This window comes from Scyliorhinus torazame, chromosome 31 (assembly GCF_047496885.1).
Source record: "Scyliorhinus torazame isolate Kashiwa2021f chromosome 31, sScyTor2.1, whole genome shotgun sequence".
NCBI lineage: Eukaryota > Metazoa > Chordata > Chondrichthyes > Carcharhiniformes > Scyliorhinidae > Scyliorhinus > Scyliorhinus torazame.
The window spans coordinates 4,775,183-4,800,819 of record NC_092737.1 but is presented as its reverse complement, the minus strand read 5'-3'; the positions used below and the strand labels follow the sequence as shown (position 1 = coordinate 4,800,819).

At 55.3% G+C, this 25,637-nt stretch overlaps 1 protein-coding gene across 1 annotated transcript in view; it reads right to left on the bottom strand.

The window, feature by feature from the left end:
- The window catches only part of dnah2 (dynein, axonemal, heavy chain 2), a 314,816-nt gene that overhangs the window by 144,174 nt on the left and 145,005 nt on the right, over positions 1-25,637 (bottom strand). Inside the window, exons 41-50 of the mRNA XM_072493227.1 lie at positions 24,577-24,702; positions 23,959-24,177; positions 21,359-21,476; positions 15,559-15,695; positions 14,786-14,923; positions 13,641-13,799; positions 11,680-11,832; positions 9,688-9,779; positions 8,390-8,588; positions 5,246-5,470 (exon numbers count right to left, since the gene is read on the bottom strand). Of these exons, the coding sequence (XP_072349328.1) occupies positions 5,246-5,470; positions 8,390-8,588; positions 9,688-9,779; positions 11,680-11,832; positions 13,641-13,799; positions 14,786-14,923; positions 15,559-15,695; positions 21,359-21,476; positions 23,959-24,177; positions 24,577-24,702 (1,566 nt within the window). The remainder of the gene's footprint in view (positions 1-5,245; positions 5,471-8,389; positions 8,589-9,687; positions 9,780-11,679; positions 11,833-13,640; positions 13,800-14,785; positions 14,924-15,558; positions 15,696-21,358; positions 21,477-23,958; positions 24,178-24,576; positions 24,703-25,637) is intronic.

Sequence of the window (25,637 nt, the reverse complement as noted above, 5' to 3'; positions counted from 1 at the left end):
CGCACTGTCAGAGGGTCAGTACTGAGGGAGTGCCGCACTGTCAGAGGGTCAGTGCTGAGGGAGTGCCGCACTGTCAGAGGGTCAGTGCTGAGGGAGTGCCGCACTGTCAGAGGGTCAGTACTGAGGGAGTGCCGCACTGTCAGAGGGTCAGTACTGAGGGAGTGCCGCACTGTCAGAGGGTCAGTACTGAGGGAGTGCCGCACTGTCAGAGGGTCAGTACTGAGGGAGTGCCGCACTGTCAGGGGGTCAGTACTGAGGGAGTGCCGCACTGTCAGAGGGTCAGTACTGAGCGAGTGCCGCACTGTCAGAGAGCCAGTACTGAGGGAGTGCCGCACTGTCAGAGGGTCAGTACTGAGGGAGTGCCGCACTGTCACAGTGTCAGTACTGAGGAAGTGCCGCACTGTCAGAGGGTCAGTACTGAGGGAGTGCAGCACTGGCAGAGGGTCAGTACTGAGGGAGTGCCGCACTGTCAGAGGGTCAGTACTGAGGGAGTGCCGCACTGTCAGAGGGTCAGTACTGAGGGAGTGCTGCACTGTCAGAGGGTCAGTACTGAGGGAGTGCCGCACTGTCAGAGGGTCAGTACTGAGGGAGTGCTGCACTGTCAGAGGGTCAGTACTGAGGGAGTGCCGCACTGTCAGGGGGTCAGTACTGAAGGAGTGCCGCACTGTCAGAGGGTCAGTACTGAGCGAGTGCCGCACTGTCAGAGAGGCAGTACTGAGGGAGTGCCGCACTGTCAGAGGGTCAGTACTGAGGGAGTGCCGCACTGTCACAGTGTCAGTACTGAGGAAGTGCCGCACTGTCAGAGGGTCAGTACTGAGGGAGTGCCGCACTGTCAGAGGGTCAGTACTGAGGGAGTGCCGCACTGTCAGAGGGTCAGTACTGAGGGAGTGCCGCACTGTCAGAGGGACAGTACTGAGGGAGTGCTGCACTGTCAGAGGGTCAGTACTGAGGGAGTGCCGCACTGTCAGAGGGTCAGTACAGAGGGAGTGCCGCACTGTCAGAGGGACAGTACTGAGGGAGTGTCGCACTGGCAGAGGGTCAGTACTGAGGGAGTGCCGCACTGGCAGAGGGTCAGTACTGAGGGAGTGCCGCACTGTCAGAGGGTCAGTACTGAGGCAGTGCCGCACTGTCAGAGGGTCAGAACTGAGGGAGTGCCGCACTGTCAGAGGGTCAGTGCTGAGGGAGTGCCGCACTGTCAGAGGGTCAGTACTGAGGGAGTGCCGCACTGTCAGAGGGTCAGTACTGAGCGAGTGCCGCACTGTCAGAGAGCCAGTACTGAGGGAGTGCCGCACTGTCAGAGGGTCAGTACTGAGGGAGTGCCGCACTGGCAGAGGGTCAGTACTGAGGGAGTGCCGCACTGGCAGAGGGTCAGTACTGAGGGAGTGCCGCACTGTCAGAGGGTCAGTACTGAGGGAGTGCCGCACTGTCAGAGGGTCAGTACTGAGGGAGTGCCGCACTGTCAGAGGGTCAGTACTGAGGGAGTGCTGCACTGTCAGAGGGTCAGTACTGAGGGAGAGCCGCACTGTCAGAGGGTCAGTACTGAGAGAGAGCCGCACTGTCAGAGGGTCAGTACTGAGGGAGTGCCGCACTGTCAGAGAGTCAGTACTGAGGGAGTGCCGCACTGTCAGACAGTCAGTGCTGAGGGAGTGCCGCACTGTCAGAGGGTCAGTACTGAGGGAGTGCCGCACTGTCAGAGGGTCAGTACTGAGGGAGTGTCGCACTGTCAGAGGGTCAGTACTGAGGGAGTGCCGCACTGTCAGAGGCTCAGTACTGAGGGAGTGCCGCACTGGCAGAGGGTCAGTACTGAGGGAGCGCCGCACTGTCAGAGGGTCAGTACTGAGGGAGCGCCGCACTGTCAGACGGTCAGTACTGAGCGAGTGCCGCACTGTCAGAGAGCCAGTACTGAGGGAGTGCCGCACTGTCAGAGGGTCAGTACTGAGGGAGTGCCGCACTGTCACAGTGTCAGTACTGAGGAAGTGCCGCACTGTCAGAGGGTCAGTACTGAGGGAGTGCCGCACTGGCAGAGGGTCAGTACTGAGGGAGTGCCGCACTGTCAGAGGGTCAGTACTGAGGGAGTGCCGCACTGGCAAAGGGTCAGTACTGAGGGAGCGCTGCACTGTCAGAGGGTCAGTACTGAGGGAGTGCCGCACTGTCAGACGGTCAGTACTGAGCGAGTGCCGCACTGTCAGAGAGCCAGTACTGAGGGAGTGCCGCACTGTCAGAGGGTCAGTACTGAGGGAGTGCCGCACTGTCACAGGGTCAGTACTGAGGGAGTGCCGCACTGTCACAGTGTCAGTACTGAGGGAGTGCCGCACTGTCAGAGGGTCAGTACTGAGGGAGTGCCGCACTGTCAGAGGGTCAGTACTGAGGGAGAGCCGCACTGTCAGAGGGTCAGTACTGAGGGAGTGCCGCACTGTCAGAGGGTCAGTACTGAGGGAGTGCCGCACTGTCAGACGGTCAGTGCTGAGGGAGCGCCGCACTGTCAGAGGGTCAGTACTGAGGGAGCGCTACACTGTCAGAGGGTCAGTACTGAGGGAGTGCCGCACTGTCAGCGGGTCAGTACTGAGTGAGTGCCGCCCTGTCAGAGGGTCAGTCCTGAGGGAGTGCCGCACTGTCAGAGGGACAGTACTGAGGGAGTGCCGCACTGTCAGAGGGTCAGTACTGAGGGAGTGCCGCACTGTCAGAGGGTCAGTACTGAGGGAGTGCCGCACTGTCAGAGGGTCAGTACTGAGGGAGTGCCACACTGTCAGAGGGTCAGTACTGAGGGAGTGCCACACTGTCAGAGGGACAGTACTGAGGGAGTGCCGCACTGTCAGAGGGTCAGTACTGAGGGAGCGCTGCACTGTCAGAGGGTCAGTACTGAGGGAGTGCCACACTGTCAGAGGGTCAGTACTGAGGGAGTGCCGCACTGTCGAGAGGGTCAGTACTGAGGGAGTGCCGCACTGTCAGAGGGTCAGTACTGAGGGAGTGCTGCCCTGTCAGAGGGTCAGTACTGAGGGAGTGCCGCACTGTCAGAGGGTCAGTACTAAGGGAGTGCCGCACTGTCAGACGGTCAGTGCTGAGGGAGCGCCGCACTGTCAGACGGTCAGTGCTGAGGGAGCGCTACACTGTCAGAGGGTCAGTACTGAGGGAGTGCCGCACTGTCAGAGGGTCAGTACTGAGGGAGTGCCGCACTGTCAGAGGGTCAGTCCTGAGGGAGTGCCGCACTGTCAGAGGGTCAGTCCTGAGGGAGTGCCGCACTGTCAGAGGGACAGTACTGAGGGAGTGCCGCATTGTCAGAGGGTCAGTACTGAGGGAGTGCCGCACTGTCAGAGGGTCAGTACTGAGGGAGCGCTGCACTGTCGGAGGGTCAGTACTGAGGGAGTGCCGCACTGTCAGAGGGTCAGTACTGAGGGAGTGCCACACTGTCAGAGGGTCAGTACTGAGGGAGTGCCACACTGTCAGAGGGTCAGTACTGAGGGAGTGCCACACTGTCAGAGGGGCAGTACTGAGGGAGTGCCGCACTGTCAGAGGGTCAGTACTGAGGGAGCGCTGCACTGTCAGAGGGACAATACTGAGGGAGTGCCGCACTGTCAGAGGGTCAGTACTGAGGGAGTGCCGCACTGTCAGAGGGCCAGTACTGAGGGAGTGCCGCACTGTCAGAGGGTCAGTACTGAGGGAGTGCCGCACTGTCGAGAGGGTCAGTACTGAGGGAGTGCCGCACTGTCAGAGGGTCAGTACTGAGGGAGTGCTGCCCTGTCAGAGGGTCAGTACTGAGGGAGTGCTGCCCTGTCAGAGGGTCAGTACAGAGGGAGTGCCGCACTGTCAGAGGGTCAGTACTGAGGGAGTGCCGCACTGTCAGACGGTCAATGCTGAGGGAGCGCCGCACTGTCAGAGGGTCAGTACTGAGGGAGCGCTACACTGTCAGAGGGTCAGTACTGAGGGAGTGCCGCACTGTCAGAGGGTCAGCCCTGAGGGAGTGCCGCACTGTCAGAGGGTCAGTCCTGAGGGAGTGCCGCACTGTCAGAGGGTCAGTCCTGAGGGAGTGCCGCACTGTCAGAGGGTCAGTCCTGAGGGAGTGCCGCACTGTCAGAGGGTCAGTCCTGAGGGAGTGCCGCACTGTCAGAGGGACAGTACTGAGGGAGTGCCGCACTGTCAGAGGGTCAGTACTGAGGGAGTGCCGCACTGTCAGAGGGTCAGTACTGAGGGAGCGCTGCACTGTCGGAGGGTCAGTACTGAGGGAGTGCCGCACTGTCAGAGGGTCAGTACTGAGGGAGTGCCACACTGTCAGAGGGTCAGTACTGAGGGAGTGCCGCACTGTCAGAGGGTCAGTACTGAGGGAGTGCCACACTGTCAGAGGGGCAGTACTGAGGGAGTGCCGCACTGTCAGAGGGTCAGTACTGAGGGAGCGCTGCACTGTCAGAGGGACAATACTGAGGGAGTGCCGCACTGTCAGAGGGTCAGTACTGAGGGAGTGCCGCACTGTCAGAGGGCCAGTACTGATGGAGTGTCGCACTGTCAGAGGGTCAGTACTGAGGGAGTGCCGCACTGTCGAGAGGGTCAGTACTGAGGGAGTGCCGCACTGTCAGAGGGTCAGTACTGAGGGAGTGCTGCCCTGTCAGAGGGTCAGTACTGAGGGAGTGCCGCACTGTCAGAGGGACAGGACTGAGGGAGTGCCGCACTGTCAGAGGGTCAGTACTGAGGGAGTGCCGCACTGTCAGAGGGTCAGTACTGAGGGAGTGTCGCACTGTCAGAGGGTCAGTACTGAGGGAGTGTCGCACTGTCAGGCAGGTAGGAAAAATAGTGGTTTGTATCTGAGAGGGGATCACCCCTCGTTAAGTCGTTAAGATGGAACGCCCCATTCCTTCGCACCATCTGAAGAACTTGTGTGAAACATTGGGTTGCCCAATCTCGCCTGACTGCCAACATCATTGCCTTTCATGACGTGTGCCGCATCGTATCCGGGTCAATTGGCTCAGGAACAAGTCGGGTTGACGATTGATGCTTTTGTTGTTAAACTGATATACGGCCGACCGGCCACCTACAGATTATGGGGGTGCAGCCAGGAGCTGGGCAGGACGGTGGGGCCCATCCCCCCCTCACCGCCTCCATCTCCCCTCCCCCTTCCACCCCCCCCCCCCCCCCCCCCCGCCTATCCACCCAAAGCACGCCCACCGGGGGCGTGGAAAACGAAGCCCCACCCATGTGACCCGGTTGCTGGGAAGCCCCTCGAGGAGCCCTGGCGGAATCTCACGGCTGACCTTACCTTGATGTGCTTCACGGTCTGTTTGAGGCGGTCGTACCAGAAGCCGTAATCCACCCACAGGCGCATCAGCTCCAGCGACGGCTGCGATCCGAAGGTATCTTTGGCCGGCATGTTCAGGTCGTCCATGAAGGTTATGAGCTTCTTGCCGCCGACGGGAACGTACACCCCTTTGGTCCTTTTCTCCACCCGACTCTCGATGACATCCTGGACGTTTTTGGAAGTGGTCTACGAGGCGGTGGAGTGGGGGTGGGGGGGATGCAGGAGAGAAGAAAAAGTCAGCAACCAGATAAGTGGTGTGAAGTCATGTTTTGTTTCTGGGCTTTGGGCTTGTAAGGAATGTTATCAGAGGACAGAAACATTGTCCCCATTTCAATCGGTCACCATCAGTGTGAGAAGGATTTTGTCTTGTCACATGGCTTCAGTGTGGGTGGAGCTGGGCGGTGGCTCTGTGAGCTATTTTTTGGGTTCCGCTTTCACATTTGGCTGCTGTACACTCAGACAGAGAAGTGCTTGGCTCGCCTATGTATTTTCATTTTAAAGAGTTGTTTCCAAGGAAAAACCCAATGATTATAGCTACCTGCTCTCTTGGTAACTTAAAAGGTATAGTTGGCTTTCCGGAAGGGTCTAAACCTGCTGGTGAGACGGGGTCAGAATCGCAGGAAAAGCCAGTCTTATTCAAGTGAGAATACAGAGTGTTGGGCCACGCCCTTGAAAAGGGTTTTTTGGTTTATGGGATTTTGTTATTGAATTGGAACAGTTAAGGGGGATTTCATTAAGGGTTGTACATAGATTACTGTAGCTGTGTGGGGTCTTTATGTTTGTAATTGATTAAAGTTCTTGCTGCTTGTTTATATATAAATGTTAACTAAGTTCTTAGAATAAAGCTTATTTGATAAAAGGGCCGAGGAAGACTGTTGAATCACACCTCAAGTGAAGGTTCTTGTGCTCACCCGAGCCAAATCCAACATAAAGGTCAGGTGAACTCCATAATATACTTTGGAGTTTTCAAACCCTGGCCCATAACACACACACACATCCCTTCTCCTCTCACCCCGTGGAATGCACCCCCCCCCCTCCCCCACGGCAGGGGCATCTACAGGAGCGGACGATTCCGAGTTCCGGCCCCATCGATGCCCAGGGTATCGCAATCAGACAGATTCTCTCACCTCCCTCCCTCCCAGCCTTGTCCGCGTCATCTCCCAGGAGAGGCAGGAAAGATAAACATCCAGAGGGAAACCAAAGGCCAGCAAAGTGGAATAAAACTAATCCCCTGCGATCGCGAGAAGTAACGTGGCCCCTTCCTCCAGAAGCCGCGCAGACCCAAACTGTAAAAGCAGCCGCGGTGTTGGCTTCAGGTTTACTCCCGCTCCCCGGGCGACCTTTCCAACCGGGCAGCAGCGACTAAGTCACAAGTGAAGCTGATCGCGGTGCGGCTCCTGTGGAGGACTCGCTCCACAGTTGGAACTCGGCGGTGCAAACTCATCTATCTAGGATCATTCCTTCAAATCGGAAGAGGAGAATCCATCCCTCGCTGGCCCGGGTAAAATACACGCAAAATGTCTAGGTTTGGGCCGCTGTTCCTCATTTCATTTGTTGTTCCTGTGATGTGGGTATTGCTGGTTAGGCCAGCATTTATTGCCCATCCCCAATTGCCCCTAGAGGAGATGGTGGGTGAGCTGCCTTCTTGGGCCGCTGCAGTCCCCGAGGTATAGGTACCACCCACAGTGCTGTTAGGGAGGGAGTTCCAGGATGTTGCCCCAGTGACAGTGAAGGAACGGCCGATATATTTCCCAGTCAGGATGGTGAGTGACTCGGAGGGGAACCTCCAGGTGGTGGCGTTCCCAGGTATCTGCTGCTCTTGTCCATCTAGATGGTTAGGGCAGCACGGTGGCATTGTGGATAGCACAATTGCTTCACAGCTCCAGGGTCACAGGTTCGATTCCGGCTTGGGTCACTGTCTGTGCGGAGTCTGCACATCCTCCCCGTGTGTGCGTGGGTTTCCTCCGGGTGCTCCGGTTTCCTCCCACAGTCCAAAGATGTCCAGGTTAGGTGGATTGGCCATGATAAATTGCCCTGAGTGTCCAAAATTGCCCTCAGTGCTGGGTGGGGTTACTGGGTTATGGGGATAGGGTGGAGTGTTGACCTTGGGTAGGGTGCTCTTTCCAAGAGCCGGTGCAGACTCGATGGGTCGAATGGCCTCCTTCTATGAAAGTGTAGAGGCCGTGGGTTTGGAAGGTGCTGCCTCAGGAACCTCGGTGAGTTGCTGCAGTGCATCTTGTAGACGGTACACACGGCTGCCGCTGTGCATCGGTGGTGGAGGGAGTGAATGTTTGTGGAAAGGGGGGAGCAATCAAGCGGGGCTGCTTTGTCCTGGATGACATTGAACTTACTGAGTGTTGTTGGAGCTGCGTTCATCCAGGCAAGTGGAACCGCAGAGATTCCCAGCAATGGGGAGGCAATGGCGTAGTGGGATGGTCACTGGACTAGTAATCCAGAGAGCCAGAGTAATGCTCTGGGGACCCAGGTTCGAATCCCCCCACTGCGGATGGAGTTTGAATTCAATAAGTATCTGGAATTAAAAGTCTAACGATGACCATGAAACCATTGTCGATTGTTGTAAAAACCCATCTGGTTCACTAATGTCCTTTAGGGAAGGAAATCTGTTGCCCTTGCCTGGTCTGGCCTACAGGTGACTCCAGACCCACATATACCTCCTGAAGGGCAATTAGGGATGGGCAAGAGATGCTGGCCCAGCCTGCGATGCCCACATCCCGTGAATCAATAAAAAAACCAAAAATATCCCACTCCGAACTTGTGCCTGGGAGCTGGCGGACAGGCCTTGGTGACTCAGGCGTGAGTTACTCTCCGCACAATGCCCGGTCTCTGACCTGTTAGTTACTAACAATCGTGAAACAGTGTAGCACAGAAGGAGGCCATTCGGTCCACCGACTCTGGTTCGTCCCACTAGGTCGGTAGCCTGACCAAATTGGGGGCTACCGTCAGTGTGATGTGCCAGACCAACACAGCGCGGTCAGAACTGGCTGCACCAAGCGTGCAGGTGATCAGATTGTTCAAACCGTATTTCAGAACATCAGCAGCCTCTGAAGGAAGCGTGCTCGACCGTCAGTAACCAAGCTTTCCTACCTGAGCCGACATGTTCACTATCAGCACTGACCACTTGAAAGGGTCAAGGGTCTGCAGGGCATTCTGGCCAACCGAGGTCTTCCCAGTCCCCACTGGCCCCACCAGCAGCACGGGGCACTGATTGGACACCAAGCTGCTGACCAGGAAGTTGTACCGCACCGTGTCCACCGTGGGCACGATGATTTTATAAAACGGCATGCTGCAGCGGAGAAACAGAACGTCACTTTCCCTACACACAATAACGTGGTTAAAGAGCAATTGCAATTCAAACTGATTGGGGGCACTGAGGTGTAGGGAGAGCCCCAACTCTGGGGACCTTCACCGCGGTCGGACCTTACAGCGGGCGTTTCGCAACCCAGAAAAAGCCGCCTGCCTCGCGGCTGTTTATAAGTTCTTAAGATATAGGAGCAGAATTTGGCCATTCGGCCCAATGAGTCCCTCCCCGATTGAATCATAGCTGATCCCATCCTGGCCTCATTCCACCGTCCTGCCCGTTCTCCGTAACCCTTCACCCCATTACCGAATAAAAATCTGTCTAACTCCTCCTTAAATTGACTCACTGTCCCAGCATGCACCGCACTCTGGGGTAGCGAATTCCACAGAATCGCAACCCTTTGGGAGAAGTAGTTTCTCCTCAAATCGGTTTTAAATTTGCTGCCTCTTATTCTAAGGTTATGAGTTCCTGTTTTACAATGCCCCATGAGAGGTTTGTGGGATCTCGCTGTGCTTCCCAGTGATTATCTGGGGTGTGAGGTGTTTATAGATGTGATGATATATAAATGTGGGCTCCTTGATCCTTGGGATTGGTTAATAAGGGGATCAGGGGTTACGGGAGAAGGCAGGAGAACGGGGATGAGAAATATATCAGCCATGATTGAATGGCCAGCACGGTAGCACAGTGGGTAGCACTCTTGCTTCACAGCTCCAGGGTCCCGGGTTCGATTCCCGGCTTGGGTCACTGTCTGTGCGGAGTCTGCACGTTCTCCCCGTGTGTGCGTGGGTTTCCTCCGGGTGCTCCGGTTTCCTCCCACAAGCCCCGAAAGACGTGCTGTTAGGTGAATTGGACATTCTGAATTCTCCCTCTGTGTACCCGAACAGGCGCCGGAATGTGGCGACTAGGGGCTTTTCACAGTAACTTCATTGCCGTGTTAATGTAAGCCTACTTGTGACAATAATAAAAATTATTATTGGGGAGCAGACCCGATGGGCCGTGGCCTAATCCCGCTCCTATGTCCATTGGTCTCGTTACTGAAAAGTCAATAAAGTTCTCATTAAACAGGACGAAAGGATTGCCTTACTTGCTGGGGTAGCGCCACGACTTTGTCAGCTTTTCCTCAAAGGAGGTCCAGACCTTGGTCTTTGGGTCAACGTAATACTCGTAGACAGTTTCCTGTGCGAAAGAGAAGAGGTATGAGTGGGGAAGAATCGCAGCGTGGCGGCCTATCTGACTGACAGGATAGCGGAGGCCCCCCCCCCCAGTAAACAAGCTAGCCGGGCTATCCGATTAATCCCACTCGCCCACCGCCTCCCCACACCCCAGTCCTGCTTTTCCACAGACAGAGGTCCGATTGCCTTCCCGCTCGGTCTCTACCCCCATCCCAGCTCATTTGCTGCTGGGACCCTCCCCCGTGCCTTTGTTAGCCCTCGACCCGAGGGTCCCGCCTGCCACCCTCCATTCAGCTGACAGGTAGAGAAGGCACTTCCTCAGGGAGAGGAGGCAGTCTGAACGACTGCACCTCGGGAGAGGAGGCAGTCTGAGCGGCTACATCTCGGGAGAGGAGACACTGAGCAGCTGCACCTCGGGGAGGAGGCAGTCTGAGCGGCTACATCTCGGGAGAGGAGACACTGAGCGGCTGAACCTCGGGGAGGAGGCAGTCTGAGCGGCAGCATCTCTGGGGAGGAGACACTGAGCGGCTGCACCTCAGGGAGGAGGCAGTCTGAGCGGCTGCACCTCGGGGGGAGGTGCTCTGAGCGGCTGCATCTCGGGGAGGAGGCAGTCTGAGCGGCTGCACCTCGTGGAGGAGGGACTCGGAGCGGCTGCACCTCGGGAGAGGAGGCAGTCTGAGCGGCTGCACCTCGGGGGACGAGGGACTCTGAGCGGCTGCACCTCGGGGAGGAGGGACTCTGAGCGGCTGCACCTCGGGAGAGGAGGCAGTCTGAGCGGCTACATCTCGGGAGAGGAGACACTGAGCGGCTGCACCTCGGGGAGGAGGCAGTCTGAGCGGCAGCATCTCTGGGGAGGAGACACTGAGCGGCTGCACCTCAGGGAGGAGGCAGTCTGAGCGGCTGCACCTCGAGGGGAGGCGCTCTGAGCGGCTGCACCTCGGGGAGGAGGCAGTCTGAGCGGCTGCACCTCGGGGAGGAGGCAGTCTGAGCGGCTGCACCTCGGGGAGGAGGGACTCTGAGCGGCTGCACCTCGGGGAGGAGGGACTCTGAGCGGCTGCTCCTCGGGGAGGAGACACTGAGCGGCTGCACCTCGGGAGAGGACGCCCTCTGAGCGGCTGCACCTAGGCGAGGAGACACTGAGCGGCTGCACCTCGGGGAGGAGGCAGTCTGAGCGGCTGCACCTCGGGAGAGGACGCGCTCTGAGCGGCTGCACCTCGGTGAGGAGACACTGAGCGGCTGCACCTCGGGGAGGAGGCAGTCTGAGCGGCTGCATCTCGGGGGAGGCGCTCTGAGCGGCTGCACTTCGGGGAGGAGGCAGTCTGAGCGGCTGCACCTCGGGGAGGAGGCGCTCTGAGCGGCTGCACCTCGGGGAGGAGGCAGTCTGAGAGGCTGCACCTCGGGGAGGAGGCAGTCTGAGCGGCTGCACCTCAGGGAGGAGGCGCTCTGAGCAGCTGCACCTCGGGGAGGAGGGACTCTGAGCGGCTGCACCTCGGGGAGGAGGGACTCTGAGCGGCTGCACCTCGGGGAGGAGGGACTCTGAGCGGCTGCTCCTCGGGGAGGAGGGACTCTGAGCGGCTGCTCCTCGGGGAGGAGGCAGTCTGAGCGGCTGCATCTCGGGAGAGGAGGCGCTCTGAGCGGCTGCACCTCGGCGAGGAGACACTGAGCGGCTGCACCTCGGGGAGGCAGTCTGAGCGGCTGCACCTCGGGAGAGGACGCGCTCTGAGCAGCTGCACCTCGGCGAGGAGACACTGAGCGGCTGCACCTCGGGGAGGAGGCAGTCTGAGCGGCTGCATCTCGGGGAGGAGGCGCTCTGAGCGGCTGCACCTCAGGGAGAGGAGGCGCTCTGAGCGGCTGCCCCTCGGGAGAGGAGACACTGAGCGGCTGCACCTCGGGGAAAGCCCCACCTTGCTCGGGAAGCTGCCATCCATCTCGCGCAGGAAGTTGTCCATCTTCTTCCGCCCATCCTCGTCCACGGCTGCGCACACGGACCAGATCAGACTGAACATAAAGACCATCCCAATCATGTGCATGTAGTTATCAGGGTCGGCCGGGTTCACCTGGAAGAAATGACACTTCAGCTCAGATCTCTTTACCCATGGCACGAAAACTGTCCAATAGGAAACGCTATAGAAGGACTCGCAATTCCATAGTGCCCTACATGATCGCAGGATACCCGAAAGCAATTCACAGCCAATTCAACACTTTTTTGCAGTGCAGTAACTGCTGTAATCATAGAATTCCTACGTTGCGAAAGAAGGCCATTCGGTCCATCAAGTTTATACTGACTCTCTGAAAGAGCACCCGACACAGGCATTCCCTCAGTACTGACCCTCTGACAGTGCGGCACCCCCTCAGTACTGACCCTCTGACAGTGCGGCACCCCCTCAGTACTGACCCTCTGACAGTGCGGCACTCCCTCAGTACTGACCCCCTGACAGTGCGGCACTCCCTCAGTACTGACCCCCTGACAGTGCGGCACTCCCTCAGTACTGACCCTCTGACAGTGCAGCGCTCCCTCAGTACTGACCCTATGACAGTGCAGCATTCCCTCAGTACTGACCCTCTGACAGTGCAGCACTCCCTCAGTACTGACCCCCTGACAGTGCGGCACTCCCTCAGTACTGACCCTCTGACAGTGCTGCACTCCTTCAGTACTGACCCTCTGACAGTGCAGCACTCCCTCAGTACAGACCCTCTGACAGTGCGGCACTCCTGCGTACCTGTTATTCTATGTATAAACCACCCCAAACCCCTCAATTAGATTCCAGTCTGTAACTCACTCCCAGGTATCTGTTATCCTATATATAAACCATCCCGAACCCCTCGATTAGATTCTAGTTTGTAATTCACCCCTGGGAATCTGTTACTCTATATATAAACCAACCGCACCCCTCGATTAGATTCCAGTCTGTAACTCGCTCCCTGGAATCTGATATTCTATATATAAACCACCCCGAACCCTTCGATTAGATTCCAGTCTGTAACTCACTCCCGGGTATCTGTTATTCTATATATAAACCACCCCGACTCCCTCGATTAGATTCCAGTCTGTAACTCACTCCCAGGTATCTGTTATTCTATATATAAACCACACCGAACCTCTCGATTAGATTCCAGTCTGTAACTCACTCCCAGGTATCTGTTATTCGATATATAAACCCCCCGAAACCCTCGATTAGATTCCTGTCTGTAACCCACTCACGGGTATCTGTTATTCTATATATAAACCACCCTGAACCCCTCGATTAGATGCCTGTCTGTAACATTGTTATTCTAGTTGGAACTTTCTGATTTTCTGCAATGGTTCGATAGCTTCTGCTGCCTGTAAAGCAGGGGATATGTAGATTTTCCTTCTTTTAATAATAAATTTATAGTCCCCAATTCTATGTTTCTTCCAATTATGGACAATTTAGCGTGGCCTATCCACCTACCCTGTATATATTTGGGTTGTGGGGGTGAGACCCACGCAGACACGGGTTGAATGTGACCCAGAGCCGGGATTGAACCTGGGACCTCAGCGCCGTGAGGCAGCAGGGCTAACCCACTGCGCCACCGTGCTGCCCCCAGATTTTCCAATTCTGCTTGTACTATGTTCGTCCAGGCGCTCTATAAAGGTAAGCGGGTCCGACTCGCCTCCCACTATTGACTGTGCGTTAATGTTACTGGATACCAAACACAGAGGGGTAAGCGCTGGTAAGTCCTAATATCTGCTGCTATCAGGTTAGGTAGCAGACAGGAGTTTGAATTCATCCAGGAACACTGCGCCGTCTCAATTTGGTTCCACTCTGTAACTCGCTCCTTGTGCATCTGATCAAACACACCGGCACAATCACTGCCTTCGGCTACACTCAAGTTACTGAATTACCCCGTTCTCCACCGTGGCCAAGGTCTCGTACAGGTTGCAGAGAGAGACCACTCCAGAGTGCTCAGCAATTGGAATCAGCTCCTTGCAGTTGAGTTTCTTGTACTGCAGGGTCTTCGCGACGCTCTTCTGGAACATTTCCTGCAGGTGCTCCTGTTCATCCTGCAAAGGGAAGGGCAGAGACCTCGGTCAAACCGTGACAGGTGCAGAAAGAGGGGGCCATGTCGGGCATGGGGGTAGTGGAGGGCGTCAGGGAAACCAGTCTGTCTGTTGTGCATATTGAATTCGCAAACTGGGTTCCTGTTGAACAATCGGCCACATTCCTTTTGATCTGACGGTGTTCTCTTCGTTTGTTTTGATTGTCCCTCTGGCACCTCCCTCAGGTGCTGCAGTGAGCTGCATTCTACCCCCTGACTGGGCTGAGAGTCTGCACATGAACTCCTCCATGCGGAATAATGCTCTCTCCCACATCTGCCGCAGGGCAGAGATTTCAGTAATGCGCAGGGTCTAAATTATTCCCTGCACTTTCCTAATGGGAGCATTAGCTCGGTTATTTTAAGCAGCAAAGGGAAATTTGATGGGAGTATCTTTCTCTTGTTGCAATAATATCACCGATGTTCATTTTTAACCATTGCGGTGTTGTTTCGTACTCCTGTGCTCAGAAATATGAGTGAGCAAGTTGGTTGTCAGTAAAGACGTTGAGGATGTGAAGCAAGGGAGGGGGACAAATGGAGCTGGGGTACAGATCAGGTACGAGCTCAGTGAATGGCGGAGGAGTCTCGAGGGGCCGAATGGTCTCGCCCTTCTGCATTCCTTTCTTGACTGGCTGCCCGGCACCACAAGAGGAAAGATATTCTGCTTTGGCGCTCCCTGCATAGGCTGCCGGCAGCTTGTTATCCCTACGGGACGTTAGTGGGACTCTTGAGATTTTACAACAATTATGGTCACGCTACCTGAAAGCAGCTTTTTTATTATTTCCAGACATTTCCTTCAGGACAAGCACAAAGCCGGTTAAGAGATGACGGGGAGAGTTAGTTGTGGAATTTACTCCGGGACGGTCACAATTACCCAGCCCCGGGAGTTTCTTTGCGCTTGTGAAGGGAGTTATGGGTGGGTCTGGTTGCCCGTAAAGTGTATTTTAAACGTACCTTGGTTCGTTTGTTCAGCCAGGACTCGACACAGGGTTTCCAGCCCAGGTCCGAGTAGTCATTGTAAACCATTCCGCAGCGAGAGACGGTGGCAGGCGACGCCACTGCCAGGTTCTCCACCTCGAAGAGCAGCGAAACCTGGGGAGAAAGGCCGAAACCTGGTCGTCAAACCGCTAAAGCGAGCCGGCTTATCGTGAATCGTCCTCTGTGAGCCGCTGGGCAGAAGCACTCCCTTCCGAGGCGTTCCCAGGCCAGGGTAAACACTTGCCGCACCCTGCTCTACCCTCCCCTACCAGTCACACAGGCTTTGTTGGGGCCTGGTTCTGGACAGTCCGATGCTTTATCCCATCTGGGCACGATTGGGTGCAGTCAAGGAACAGGCCTGTTGACGTGGGCAGCGGGGCAGACCTGACTTTGTCAGAGCCAAGGCCAGCATGACGTACGCCCAGGGGCAGATTTTCTAACAAGAATGGATGGTCAGCCTTCAGGACGGAGCACTCCGCCTTACTTGTTGCTCTCCAGAGGCCCGAATCTGCTCAGCGTCAGGGCATTGAGCCGTCCAGGGAGCTCTGCTGCTCCTGCGGCCTCACTTAAACTCATCGCCGCTGAGCAAATGAATGGATTCGACGGGGCGCTGCTGGACTTCGCTGTCCCACGTTTCCTGGATGGTTGGGGACTGGCGAACGGGGGGGGGGGGGGGGGAATTAAACTCTAAACCGTGGCATTCTCTGTTTGTGTCAAGCCAGGCTTGTTGGAAGCTCAGCGTTTCCTACCTGTTCTGGCATCGATATCCGCTCCCCGTTGATCAGTGTCAGCACCTTATTGTCATCCATGACGGAGTTCATGCTCTCGATCCAAAGTGTGTCCACGGGTCCGTCAAACATGATCCACTTCTCATCTGGCTTCTCATCTGCGAGGGCAGAAAAGGCTCAAATTTACAACCCCAGTCCCAATAAATGTGCCCACAAATGAATATGAGAGAGACGGCAATACCCTGTGGTCTGATGGAAGGGCTGGAAACCGGCGCTCTCGCCATCTCTCGGGCGGTTCAAGAGCGGCGTTATGCCACCAGGGTTTTCATCATTATAGAATCATAGAATTTACAGTGCAGAAGGAAGCCATTCGGCCCATCGAGTCTGCACCGGCCCTTGGAAAGAGCATCCCACTTAAGCCCACACCTCCGCCCTATCCCCGTAATCCAGTAACCCCACCTATCCTTTCTGGACACTAAGGGTGGATAGTCAGAAGCTTTCTTCCCAAGGGTGAAAGCGCCAATTACAAGGAGGCCCAGGTTCAAGGTGAAAGGGGGAAAGTTTAAGGGAGATGTGCGGGGTAAGTGTTCCACGCAGAGTGGTGGGTGCCTGGAACGCGCTGCCAGAGGATGTGGTGGAAGCAGGCGCGTTAGTGACATTCAAGAAGCATCTGGATGGGTACATGAATAGGGAGGAAATTGAGGGATACGGCCCGAGTAAGGACGGAAGTTTTCTTTTCCAGTTAGGGCATCGCAATCGGCACAGGCTTGGAGGGCCGAAGGGCCTGTCCCTGTGCTGTACTTTTCTTTGTTCTTTGTCCAATCTAGGCGACACGGTAGCACGGTGGTTAACACTATTGCTTCCCAGCGCCAGGGACCCGGTTTCGATTCCCGACTTGGGTCACTGTCTGTGCGGAGTCTGCACGTTCTCCCCGTGTCTGCGTGGGTTTCCTCCGGTTTTTCCCACAAGTCCCGGAAGAAATGCTTGTTCGGTGAATTCGGCATTCTGAATTCTCCCTCGGTGTACCCGAACAGGCGCCGGAGTGTGGCGACTAGGGGCTTTTCACAGTAACTTCATTGCAGTGTTAATGTCAGCCGACTTGTGACAATAATAAAAAAGATTTGAGAAAGAAGATCGTTCCTGAAAATCGCGATCAACAGGAGAATAATAAGACATGCAAAGACAAAAAAGTGAAGGGTTGAAGGTTAAGAAATGCTTGTGCCCCAGGTCCAGATGGATTCCATGTGCTCGCTGCATGATTGACCTGACATTAGGTCTGGAATGTTAAATGAAACAAGGTCCCGGCCTCAAGGGTGCGACGTGAAAATAAATAATTAATTGGCTGTTACAGCCCACCCCCCCCCCCCCCCCGGCCAAATCGAAGTAAACAGGTGAAGGGAGTAATTCATCCATTAAATCTTGGCGGTTCAGTTTTCCTGGGAACGGCTCAGTTTTCCTGGGAGCTGCATGGATTCCCTCACACTGTGAACATAGAATGTGTTGATGCAAAATTAAACCAGGGGCCAGCTGAGCGAGTCAATTCCAGGATAAATAATTAATTGCGTGAGACGGCCCGACTAGTTGGCTGGAATGAATAATTCACAGTTTGTGAACTACAAATGGTTTCATAACCAGCTTGAGGTTTCTCTGCTGCTCTGCGTGATGTATGTATATATAACATATATATGTATGTGTAAATCAAATGGTTGGCTGACCATTCAATACGGACGTGGAAACAGGAAGGCAGGGCATTGTAAAGAACCCACAGTTCGACCGCAGCAGCCAACTGTCCCTTAAGTGACTCCTGGGTCTGCGGCATTCTTGGCCTCGGAGTCAGAGGGCACGATTCTCCCGAAAGGGAACAAATTCCGCCAGTGAGCGTGTTTAGTTGTGGGTTTCCCAGCGCTCGCAGTACTGAGAAACGCATGGCTGTTCAACGCGACTGGCGTTGTATAAAGGGCCTGAACGGGGAATACCCGGCCGAGGCCACACGTAGCCCCATTTTGTACAGCGGGGAACTCTGCTCACCAGAACGCCCCAGTCTACTGAAAATGGCATCCCAATCTCCGAGGCCCCCAAAACGATCCCCGACCCCCCCACCCCCCCTCAACCTGAACACATTATGGGATCGTCCCCGATCCCCACCCCACCCCCGGAGCCCACCCCAGGCACCCCCGGCCCGATCGTGTTCACACAAGAAATACCAGCTTGGCATCCTGGCATTGCCCCTGCCAGCACCTTGACAGTGCCAGGCTAGCACCCAGGTGGCACTGCCAGAGTGGCAGCAGGCTGGCAGTGCGAAGGCATCACCCTGCCCAAAGGGCATGCAGCTGGGGGCCTCATATCCCTGGGACACCCCCACATTTGTGGGGCCCAGTGCTGAGCGGCACTCGCCCGAGGTCTCCGAGGCAAAGGGTTGAATCCCAAATCCTCAGGTACCTCGGGAATCTGCACATCAGTGAGACCAACTGCCTTGCTCGAATATGCAGATTTGGCACAAAGTGGTCCCGCCCACAATGGGCAGGATTTGCATCGCAAAGATCGCGTTGGATCTCACGAGGCGAGCCTGGTAGATTCCGGGAGCGGGTTCTCCCACTGCGGCGAGCTGCTTTTCCCCCGCAGTTTGGCCTTTGGTTCGTGCCCAGAAGGTGATGAGTTCCAGTCCCACGCCTTGGGCTGGGTTTTCTGGGCCAGCGTTATTGATAAACAGTAATTGTGTTGAAATTTACAAACCTGATGCCTGTCATTATTGGGCATCCAGGGGCCAAAGACTTTGGGTGTCTTTCTACGAATTATTGGTTCATTCGATTGTGTTGTGACTTTGGCTCGAGGGGGGGGGCTGGAATTGACCGCGCCCCAGCCCAGGGGGTCGTAACACTCTGCGCTGTTCCAACTGGAACCTGTTACCATTTGTTAATCATCCTTGGTGACATACATCCTGCCCCCCCCCACCCCCCACCCCCCCCCCCCCCCCCCCACCACCATTCACTCCTCATCCTGAGCTGGCGTGTCACCATTTTCTTTCCTCTGCCGTTTCACTGCTTGATGCACGATCAATTGAACAAAGACTAAAGTTGGGTACAACTGTGGCTTTATTACAGTCAGGTGCGTGGCCTCCTGCTGCAGCTGGCGAAATGGCAGGGCACTGGAGGTCATACATATTTATACCGTTCTCCGTGGGCGGAGCCAGCCGGCAGGAGCTACCGGCGAACCTGTAGTGCAGGTCCTACCTTACACCTCGGATTACAGTGGTTCACCACACTGCTTACTATCCACGTGCGCTGCTCTCTCCTGGCCTCCTTTTCGCCGTTACCTCCGCATGAGTGCAGTGGATTAACGTTGGATATCAGCTTTGCAGGGCGCGTGAAGCTGCACCAACGTCAGACTCTGAGCTGAGGGCTTCCCGCTTGCCGTGCCTGCACCCCTTTCTGAAGAGGCGCTTCTGGCGGGGTCAGCTCGCTGGTGAGCCGGGGCTGCCTGCCGTCCTTCTCAGGGTGATAAATAGGGGAGAGAGTGGCAGCAACACTCACATCACGAGTGTAAATTAAAAATGATGGCGATACAAACTCGGAATTCCTTTTTCAAATTGGCAGCATTCTCGCCTGACATCACCGTATCCATCACAGCTTCCTCTATTGTTGAATAAAGGTCTACAGGGCAATTCAGTTCCCAGGCCAATCCCTTTAATGGGCGTCTTTAATCACATTTGTTGCTGACATGTTCGCCATTTCCATTCCTAGCCCTGAAAGCATCTCAATTTCATTCTCTATTGCGAGGCGAATAATCTGCAGAACTTTCATTACGGAATGAGAAATGTTTGCAATTCTTTTGCCAACAACACAGCAATGTGTGACTGCTGTGTTAGATGTTGTCCAGCTCATAGCAATGCCCTGTATTCATACACTGCAAGACGTATGGGGCCCTGCGGCAAGCAGCTGAGGCTCGACAAACACCATGAATCTCAGTGATCTACACTTCCTGTAAATTAGATGCCGTATCCCCTCCGGGCATCCAAAGCGGGCATTGCTCGCATCTTCGTTCACTTTATTCCTAACTCCACACGCGGCTCTGATTTACAATCCTGCTCCTTAAGTGCCCAAAACGTGGAACTGCACCTTCAGTTGAGAAGGATGGGAGCTGAGCTGAGCAATAAACGAGGGCGATATTTCTTGTAGAAGTTCATCATAACCTCTTTGCTCTTGTTCTCCGTGCCCCTCTTAATAAAGCCCAGGGCACTCTCTGCTTTATTCACTGCCCTCGCCACCTTCCTGCCACCTTCAATCATCTATGCCCATGTCCCACTGCTCCTGCGCCCCTTTGAGAACCGTACCCCTGATTTTAAATCGTCTCGCCACACTCTTCCTACCATCACATTTCACCTCTCCGCATCAAACTTCATCCGCCGCCTATCTGCCCACCCCATGCGGCAGCTCGCTCGACTCTGAATCACAAATGCTCTGGCTTCGAATCCCACTCCGGAGGTTTGGCCGGGAAAATGAAGGCTGTCATAAGAGCTAGGAGCAGGAGTCGGCCATCCAGCCCCTCGAGCCTGCTCCACCATTCAATAAGATCATGACTGATCTTTTTGTGGACTCAGCTCCTTACCCGCTCACTCACCGTAACCCTTAATTCCTTTACTATTCAAAAATCTATCTACCTTTGCCTTAAAAACATTCAACGAGGTAGCCTCGCCTAGGGGCTTTTCACAGTAGCTTCATTTGAAGCCTACTTGTGACAAGAAGCGATTTTCATTTCATTTCATTGGGCAGGGAATTCCACAGATACACAACCCTTTGGGTGAAGAAGTTCCTCCTGAGTTCAGTCCTAAATCTAGGACGGCACGGTAGCACAGCGGTTAGCACTGTTGCTTCACAGTTCCAGGGGCTGTTTAGCACAGGGCTAAATCGCTGGCTTTGAAAGCAGACCAAGGCAGGCCAGCAGCACAGTTCGATTCCCGTAACAGCCTCCCCGAACAGGCACCGGAATGTGGCGACTAGGGGCTTTTCACAGTAACTTCATTTGAAGCCTACTTGTGACAATAAGCGATTTTCATTTCATTTTCATTTCATTTCAGGGTCCCGGGTTCGATTCCCGGCTTGGGTCACTGTCTGTGCGGAGTCTGCACGTTCTCCCAGTGTCTGCGTGGGTTCCCTCCGGGTGCTCCGGTTTCCTCCCACAAGTCCCGAAAGACGCGCTGTTAGGTGAATTGGACATTCTGAATTCTCCCTCAGTGTACCCGAACAGGCGCCGGAGTGTGGCGACTAGGGGCTTTTCACAGTAACTTCATTGCAGTGTTAATGTAAACGTGCTTGTGACACTAAAGATTATTATTACTTATTTTGAGGCGGTTTCCCCTGGTTCTAATTTCACCCGCCAGTGGAAACAACCTCCCGGCTTCTATCTTATCGATTCCCTTCATAATTTTAGATGTTTCTATAAGATCTCCCCTCATTCTTCTAAATTCCAATGAGTCTAGTCCCAGTCTACTCAGTCCCTCCTCATAAGCCAATCCCCTCAACTCCGGAATCAACCGAGTGAATCTCCAGTGCGGCGCCTTCGTTTTTGTGCCCAGGCCCTGGAGTGAGGCTTGAAGCCAGAATTTGTGATTTTGAGGCGAGCGGGCTCCTGAGTGGGCCAAGCTGATACGGGGAAAACAGCAGAGGGAGTGGGAATGCGCGATCACAGGTATGGCGGCTAAATGAACTCCTTCCGCACTGTATCCCTTGATAATTAGAAATTCCTGTGCCCACCTCTGCAGTGGACGATGCCTATAACGGAGGCATAGTTCAGGCGGTGCTGTTTTTAAACCACTTCAGCGTACCTGCACAGGCGGTCCTCATAATACTGGAGAGCACACCGTCTGTCCATTCATTTGTCGACATGTCATACTCGCCGTAAAGTTCCCCCAGCGACACTGCTTTCGGGTTCAGAGGGTAGTCCTGCTCGGCCACGGGAGCAAAAACAGAAAGAAAAACAACAGCTCAGAACAAGAGGCATTATTGCAGCAGAAATTACCTGAGATCGAGGCCGGTGTACTCCATTCCCCACCTCCAGGATCGGGAATCCCGGTGAGGCAGAGAATCCCGCCTCGGCGCCGGGTGGCAAACTCTGGTCCTGCCCCACCGGCCATAGCGGACTTTCTGCCCCGCATTGGCAAAGAGCCGAATCTAATTGATTAGATGCTAAGTGCTTTCTGCGGTAAGGAAAGAGGAAGTGAAAGCATTTAACCAATGCTGAAGTGGCCAGCAGCTGTCAATCACAAGACTGTTGATCAACATTACCGGTTAGGACGCATGGAGGGTACTTCAGATGCATTCAAGCGTGAAGGGAAAGTTAAATAAACAAACCACCTGGCAGCTGTGTTTAAACCATTAAGCTGCCAATCAAAGGATATTTAAAGGTACTGCACTGTGAAATTGAATGAATGCTTGGCATTTGAAAGGGTTTCGGGGGATTTTAAGGATTTTTCAACTGCCCTGGGCTTTCTAGAAAGGCTCTGACACTTCAGAAAGCCGCAGTTATAAAAGCAGAGGCCTGAGGAAAGGAAATGTCTCCCTGGATTTGAATCTTCACTGAACTGTCTGATCTGCTCATCAGCTGTCTGGCAGAGCTGTTCAGAGTGAGAGGCCAATTCAGAGTTTGAACGGGTCAGACAAGGATCCTGAACAGAGGGCAGGCTGCGATCACTATCCCAAGAGCGATCTTAGGTTGCCCAGGGTTGAAAGAGGCAGTGCAGACACCGGTCCCCACATCCCGGGGGTGGGGGCAACCCCTCACCCACAGCCTGAGCTCACCCAGCCCTCAGGACCCTTGGGAGACTCTCCCTCTGCAGCTGGATCCAAAAGGGCACATGAGCAATGGGTTAACCCCCTTGACCCGAGGACCCCGGGTCAATCCCGGCTCTGGGTCACTGTCCTTGTGGAGTTTGCACATTCTCCCCGTGTCTGCGTGGGTCTCACCCCCGCAACCCAAAGATGTGCAAGCTAGGTGGATTGGCCACGATAAATTGCCCCTTAATTGGAAAAAAAAAATTGGGTACTCTAAATTTTAATAAAAAGGGTTAGCCCCCCCACCCCCCCGGACCTCACCAGGGTGCTAGTGCCATGGTGCTGGGGGCAGTGCATCATTGGAAAGGCCAGCGGCAGGGCCTGCAGTGAGGTCCTAAAGGGGGGTGCCTGAGGAGGAGGGCCTGGGGTGGGGGTCTGGCGGGGATATCCGGTCACCCTCATGCATGGTTGCGGGGGTGGGGGGGCTGTTGACCCATTATTGTGTTGCGGGGCTGAGGCGGGGGGGTGCAGAGGGGAGGGAGGATGCTCCTCCTTGATGATGGGTTGGAAGTGCTCCCCTTTGTCAGTGGGGTCGGGGGGCTCAACATTTGTCTTGCGGGAGGAGGAGGGGTGGGAGAGTGGGGGGTGCTGTCTCCAGATGCTGGGATCGGGGCGCCCATTCGAAATGGCGGCCTGGCACCCTGTAAGCGTTGGGAAACCGGTCGCTCACCGCCCTGGGCGTGAGCATTCCACCTCGGCGAGGTTCCTCGCCTAGCGCTGGCGGGATACAGTCCCCATTCTCCGCTGGGGGGATCTTTAGTCTCTGGATCGGAGAACCCAGGCCCACAAAGAAAAAGAGCAACTCTCATTGAAAAGCAATTAACCTTTGCCCAGATACATTTCAGAATTGTAGAATGTTATACAATAGGATGTTTGACCTATCGAGTCTGTGCCGCAGTTTCTCTCCACATAAACCATCCAGTCTAATCCCGAATCCCATTCTCCTGCACCCTTTAATGTCTCAATTTTAATAAGTTCCCATCCTTGCTACTAAATCCCAGCCTATCTCCATGATTTCCTCTGCTCCGTGATCCTCCAATATCTCTGCGCTGCTCTTAATTGGACCTCCTGCTAATCCCCAAAATTAATCACTCCAAAACTGACCACCATGCTTCAACCCCAAGCCCCGTCCCACCCTGCCCTTCCCCTCCTCTCCCTCCCCATTCTCCCCTCACTGCTCTCCCTCCCCATTCTCCTCTTTCCCTTTCCTCCCTCCCCGTTCTCCCCTTCTCTTCCCCGTTCTCCCCTCCCTCCCAGTTCTTCCCTTCCCCTCCCCCTCTCTCTCCATGTTCTCCCCTTCCCCTCCCCGTACTCCCCTTCCTGCCTTTTCTCTCTTCCCCTCCGCCTCCCTCCCCCTTTCTCGTCCTCCACCCTCCTCATTCCTTCCTTTCCCCCTCTACTGCCCTGCCCCCTCCCGTCCCGTACTCCCCTCTCTCCCCCTAACACCCCTCCCACAGCCTCGCCCCACTCTCCCCATCTTCTCCCTTCCCTTTCCCGCCCCTCCGTGTCCCGAAGCAATACCGAGCTAGGAGAAGAAAAAGCGCTGCTGGAATAAACAAGGAGGTTTTCTTGGCCCCGCGGCCCGTTCACTGACCTTGACCAGATTGTAATTGATGTCGCCGCTCTTATGGAGGGCCGACAAGGCCGCCTGTAACGTCCGCCACGCCACGGTCTTGCCACTGCCCGTTTTTCCCACAATCATGACAGAGTGGCGGGAGCTCTTGGTCTCATGCAGTTGGATCACTTTCGTCATGGTGAACTCCGTCACGATGTAGCCCAATTCACCCAGCGCCGTCTCAATGGCTTCCTTCAGCTGCGGGAGCAAGGGAAGAGCGAACAGAACAGGCCAATCGTACCGGGATCCAACTCAACCAATAGGCCCGAGGACAATTCCCTCCCGGAACCGCAATCCAGGGCGAGGCGTGGGAGCATGTGTGCAGTGCCTGAGCGGAGTCAGCACCCTAATGCCGGAGGTCAAACCAATCCTCAGACAGGCAGCCAGGCCCACTTGGTCACACATGCAAAAGGGACGTCACCCGTTTCAGGGTGGAGGCACTTCAGGCCGTTACCAACACACACCCAGCTCACCACGCATGTGTACCTCCGGCCCATCGCGATGCTGACGGCAGGGCCCTTTCCCATCCACAACATTCAATCGACACTTGAGATAGTAACAGGAGAATGGTCACCCGTACACTCAGGATGTGCCTACCTTCCCATAATCCAACACTGGCGTTTCCACCCCAGGGAAGAGGTCCTGGACAATGGCATTAAACAGCGGAAGGTCGATGGAAGTTAACTTGGCTATGTTCATATCTTTCATGGACAAGAGGAGGACCTGGATAACAACAGATACACACGATCACAAGATTTGGCAAACAAACTTAAAATGGTCTTCCCACATCAGTGTCTGCTGAATTCCTCACAGTATTTAAATGGTTTGTGAACATGAAAGATTTTTAATCTACTTTGCACCACCAGAACAGGCCATTCGGCCCATAGGCTCCGTGCTGGTGTTTCCGTTCCACATCAGCCTCCTGCCACACCTCTCTCCATCTCACCCGATCAGCAACTTCGTCCATTCCTCTCCCTCCCCATGTATTTACCCAGCTCCCCCTTAAATGTCTCGATACCGTTCACCTTGATCACTCTGCGTGGGAGCAAGTCCCACATTCTCCCCACTCCCCGTGGCAGCGAGTCCCACATTCCCCCCACTCCCCCTGGGAGCGAGTCCCACATTCTCCCCACTCCCCGTGGGAGCAAGTCCCACATTCCCCCCACTCCCCGTGGGAGCGAGTCCCACATTCTCCCCACTCCCCGTGGGAGCGAGTCCCACATTCTCCCCACTCCCCGTGGGAGCGAGTCCCACATTCTCCCCACTCCCCGTGGGAGCGAGTCCCACATTCTCCCCACTCCCCGTGGGAGCGAGTCCCACATTCTCCCCACTCCCCGTGGGAGCGAGTCCCACATTCTCCCCACTCCCCGTGGGAGCGAGTCCCACATTCTCCCCACTCCCCGTGGGAGCGAGTCCCACATTCTCCCCACTCCCCGTGGGAGCGAGTCCCACATTCTCCCCACTCCCCGTGGGAACGAGTCCCACATTCTCCCCACTCCCTGTGGGAACGAGTCCCACATTCTCCCCATTCCCTGTGGGAGCGACTCCCACATTCTCCCAGTTTCTGGTTTAAGGAAGTTCCTCCTGAGTTCCCCATTGATTTATCAGTGACAGCTTGATACTGATGACCCCTAGTATTGATGTCTACCACAAATGGA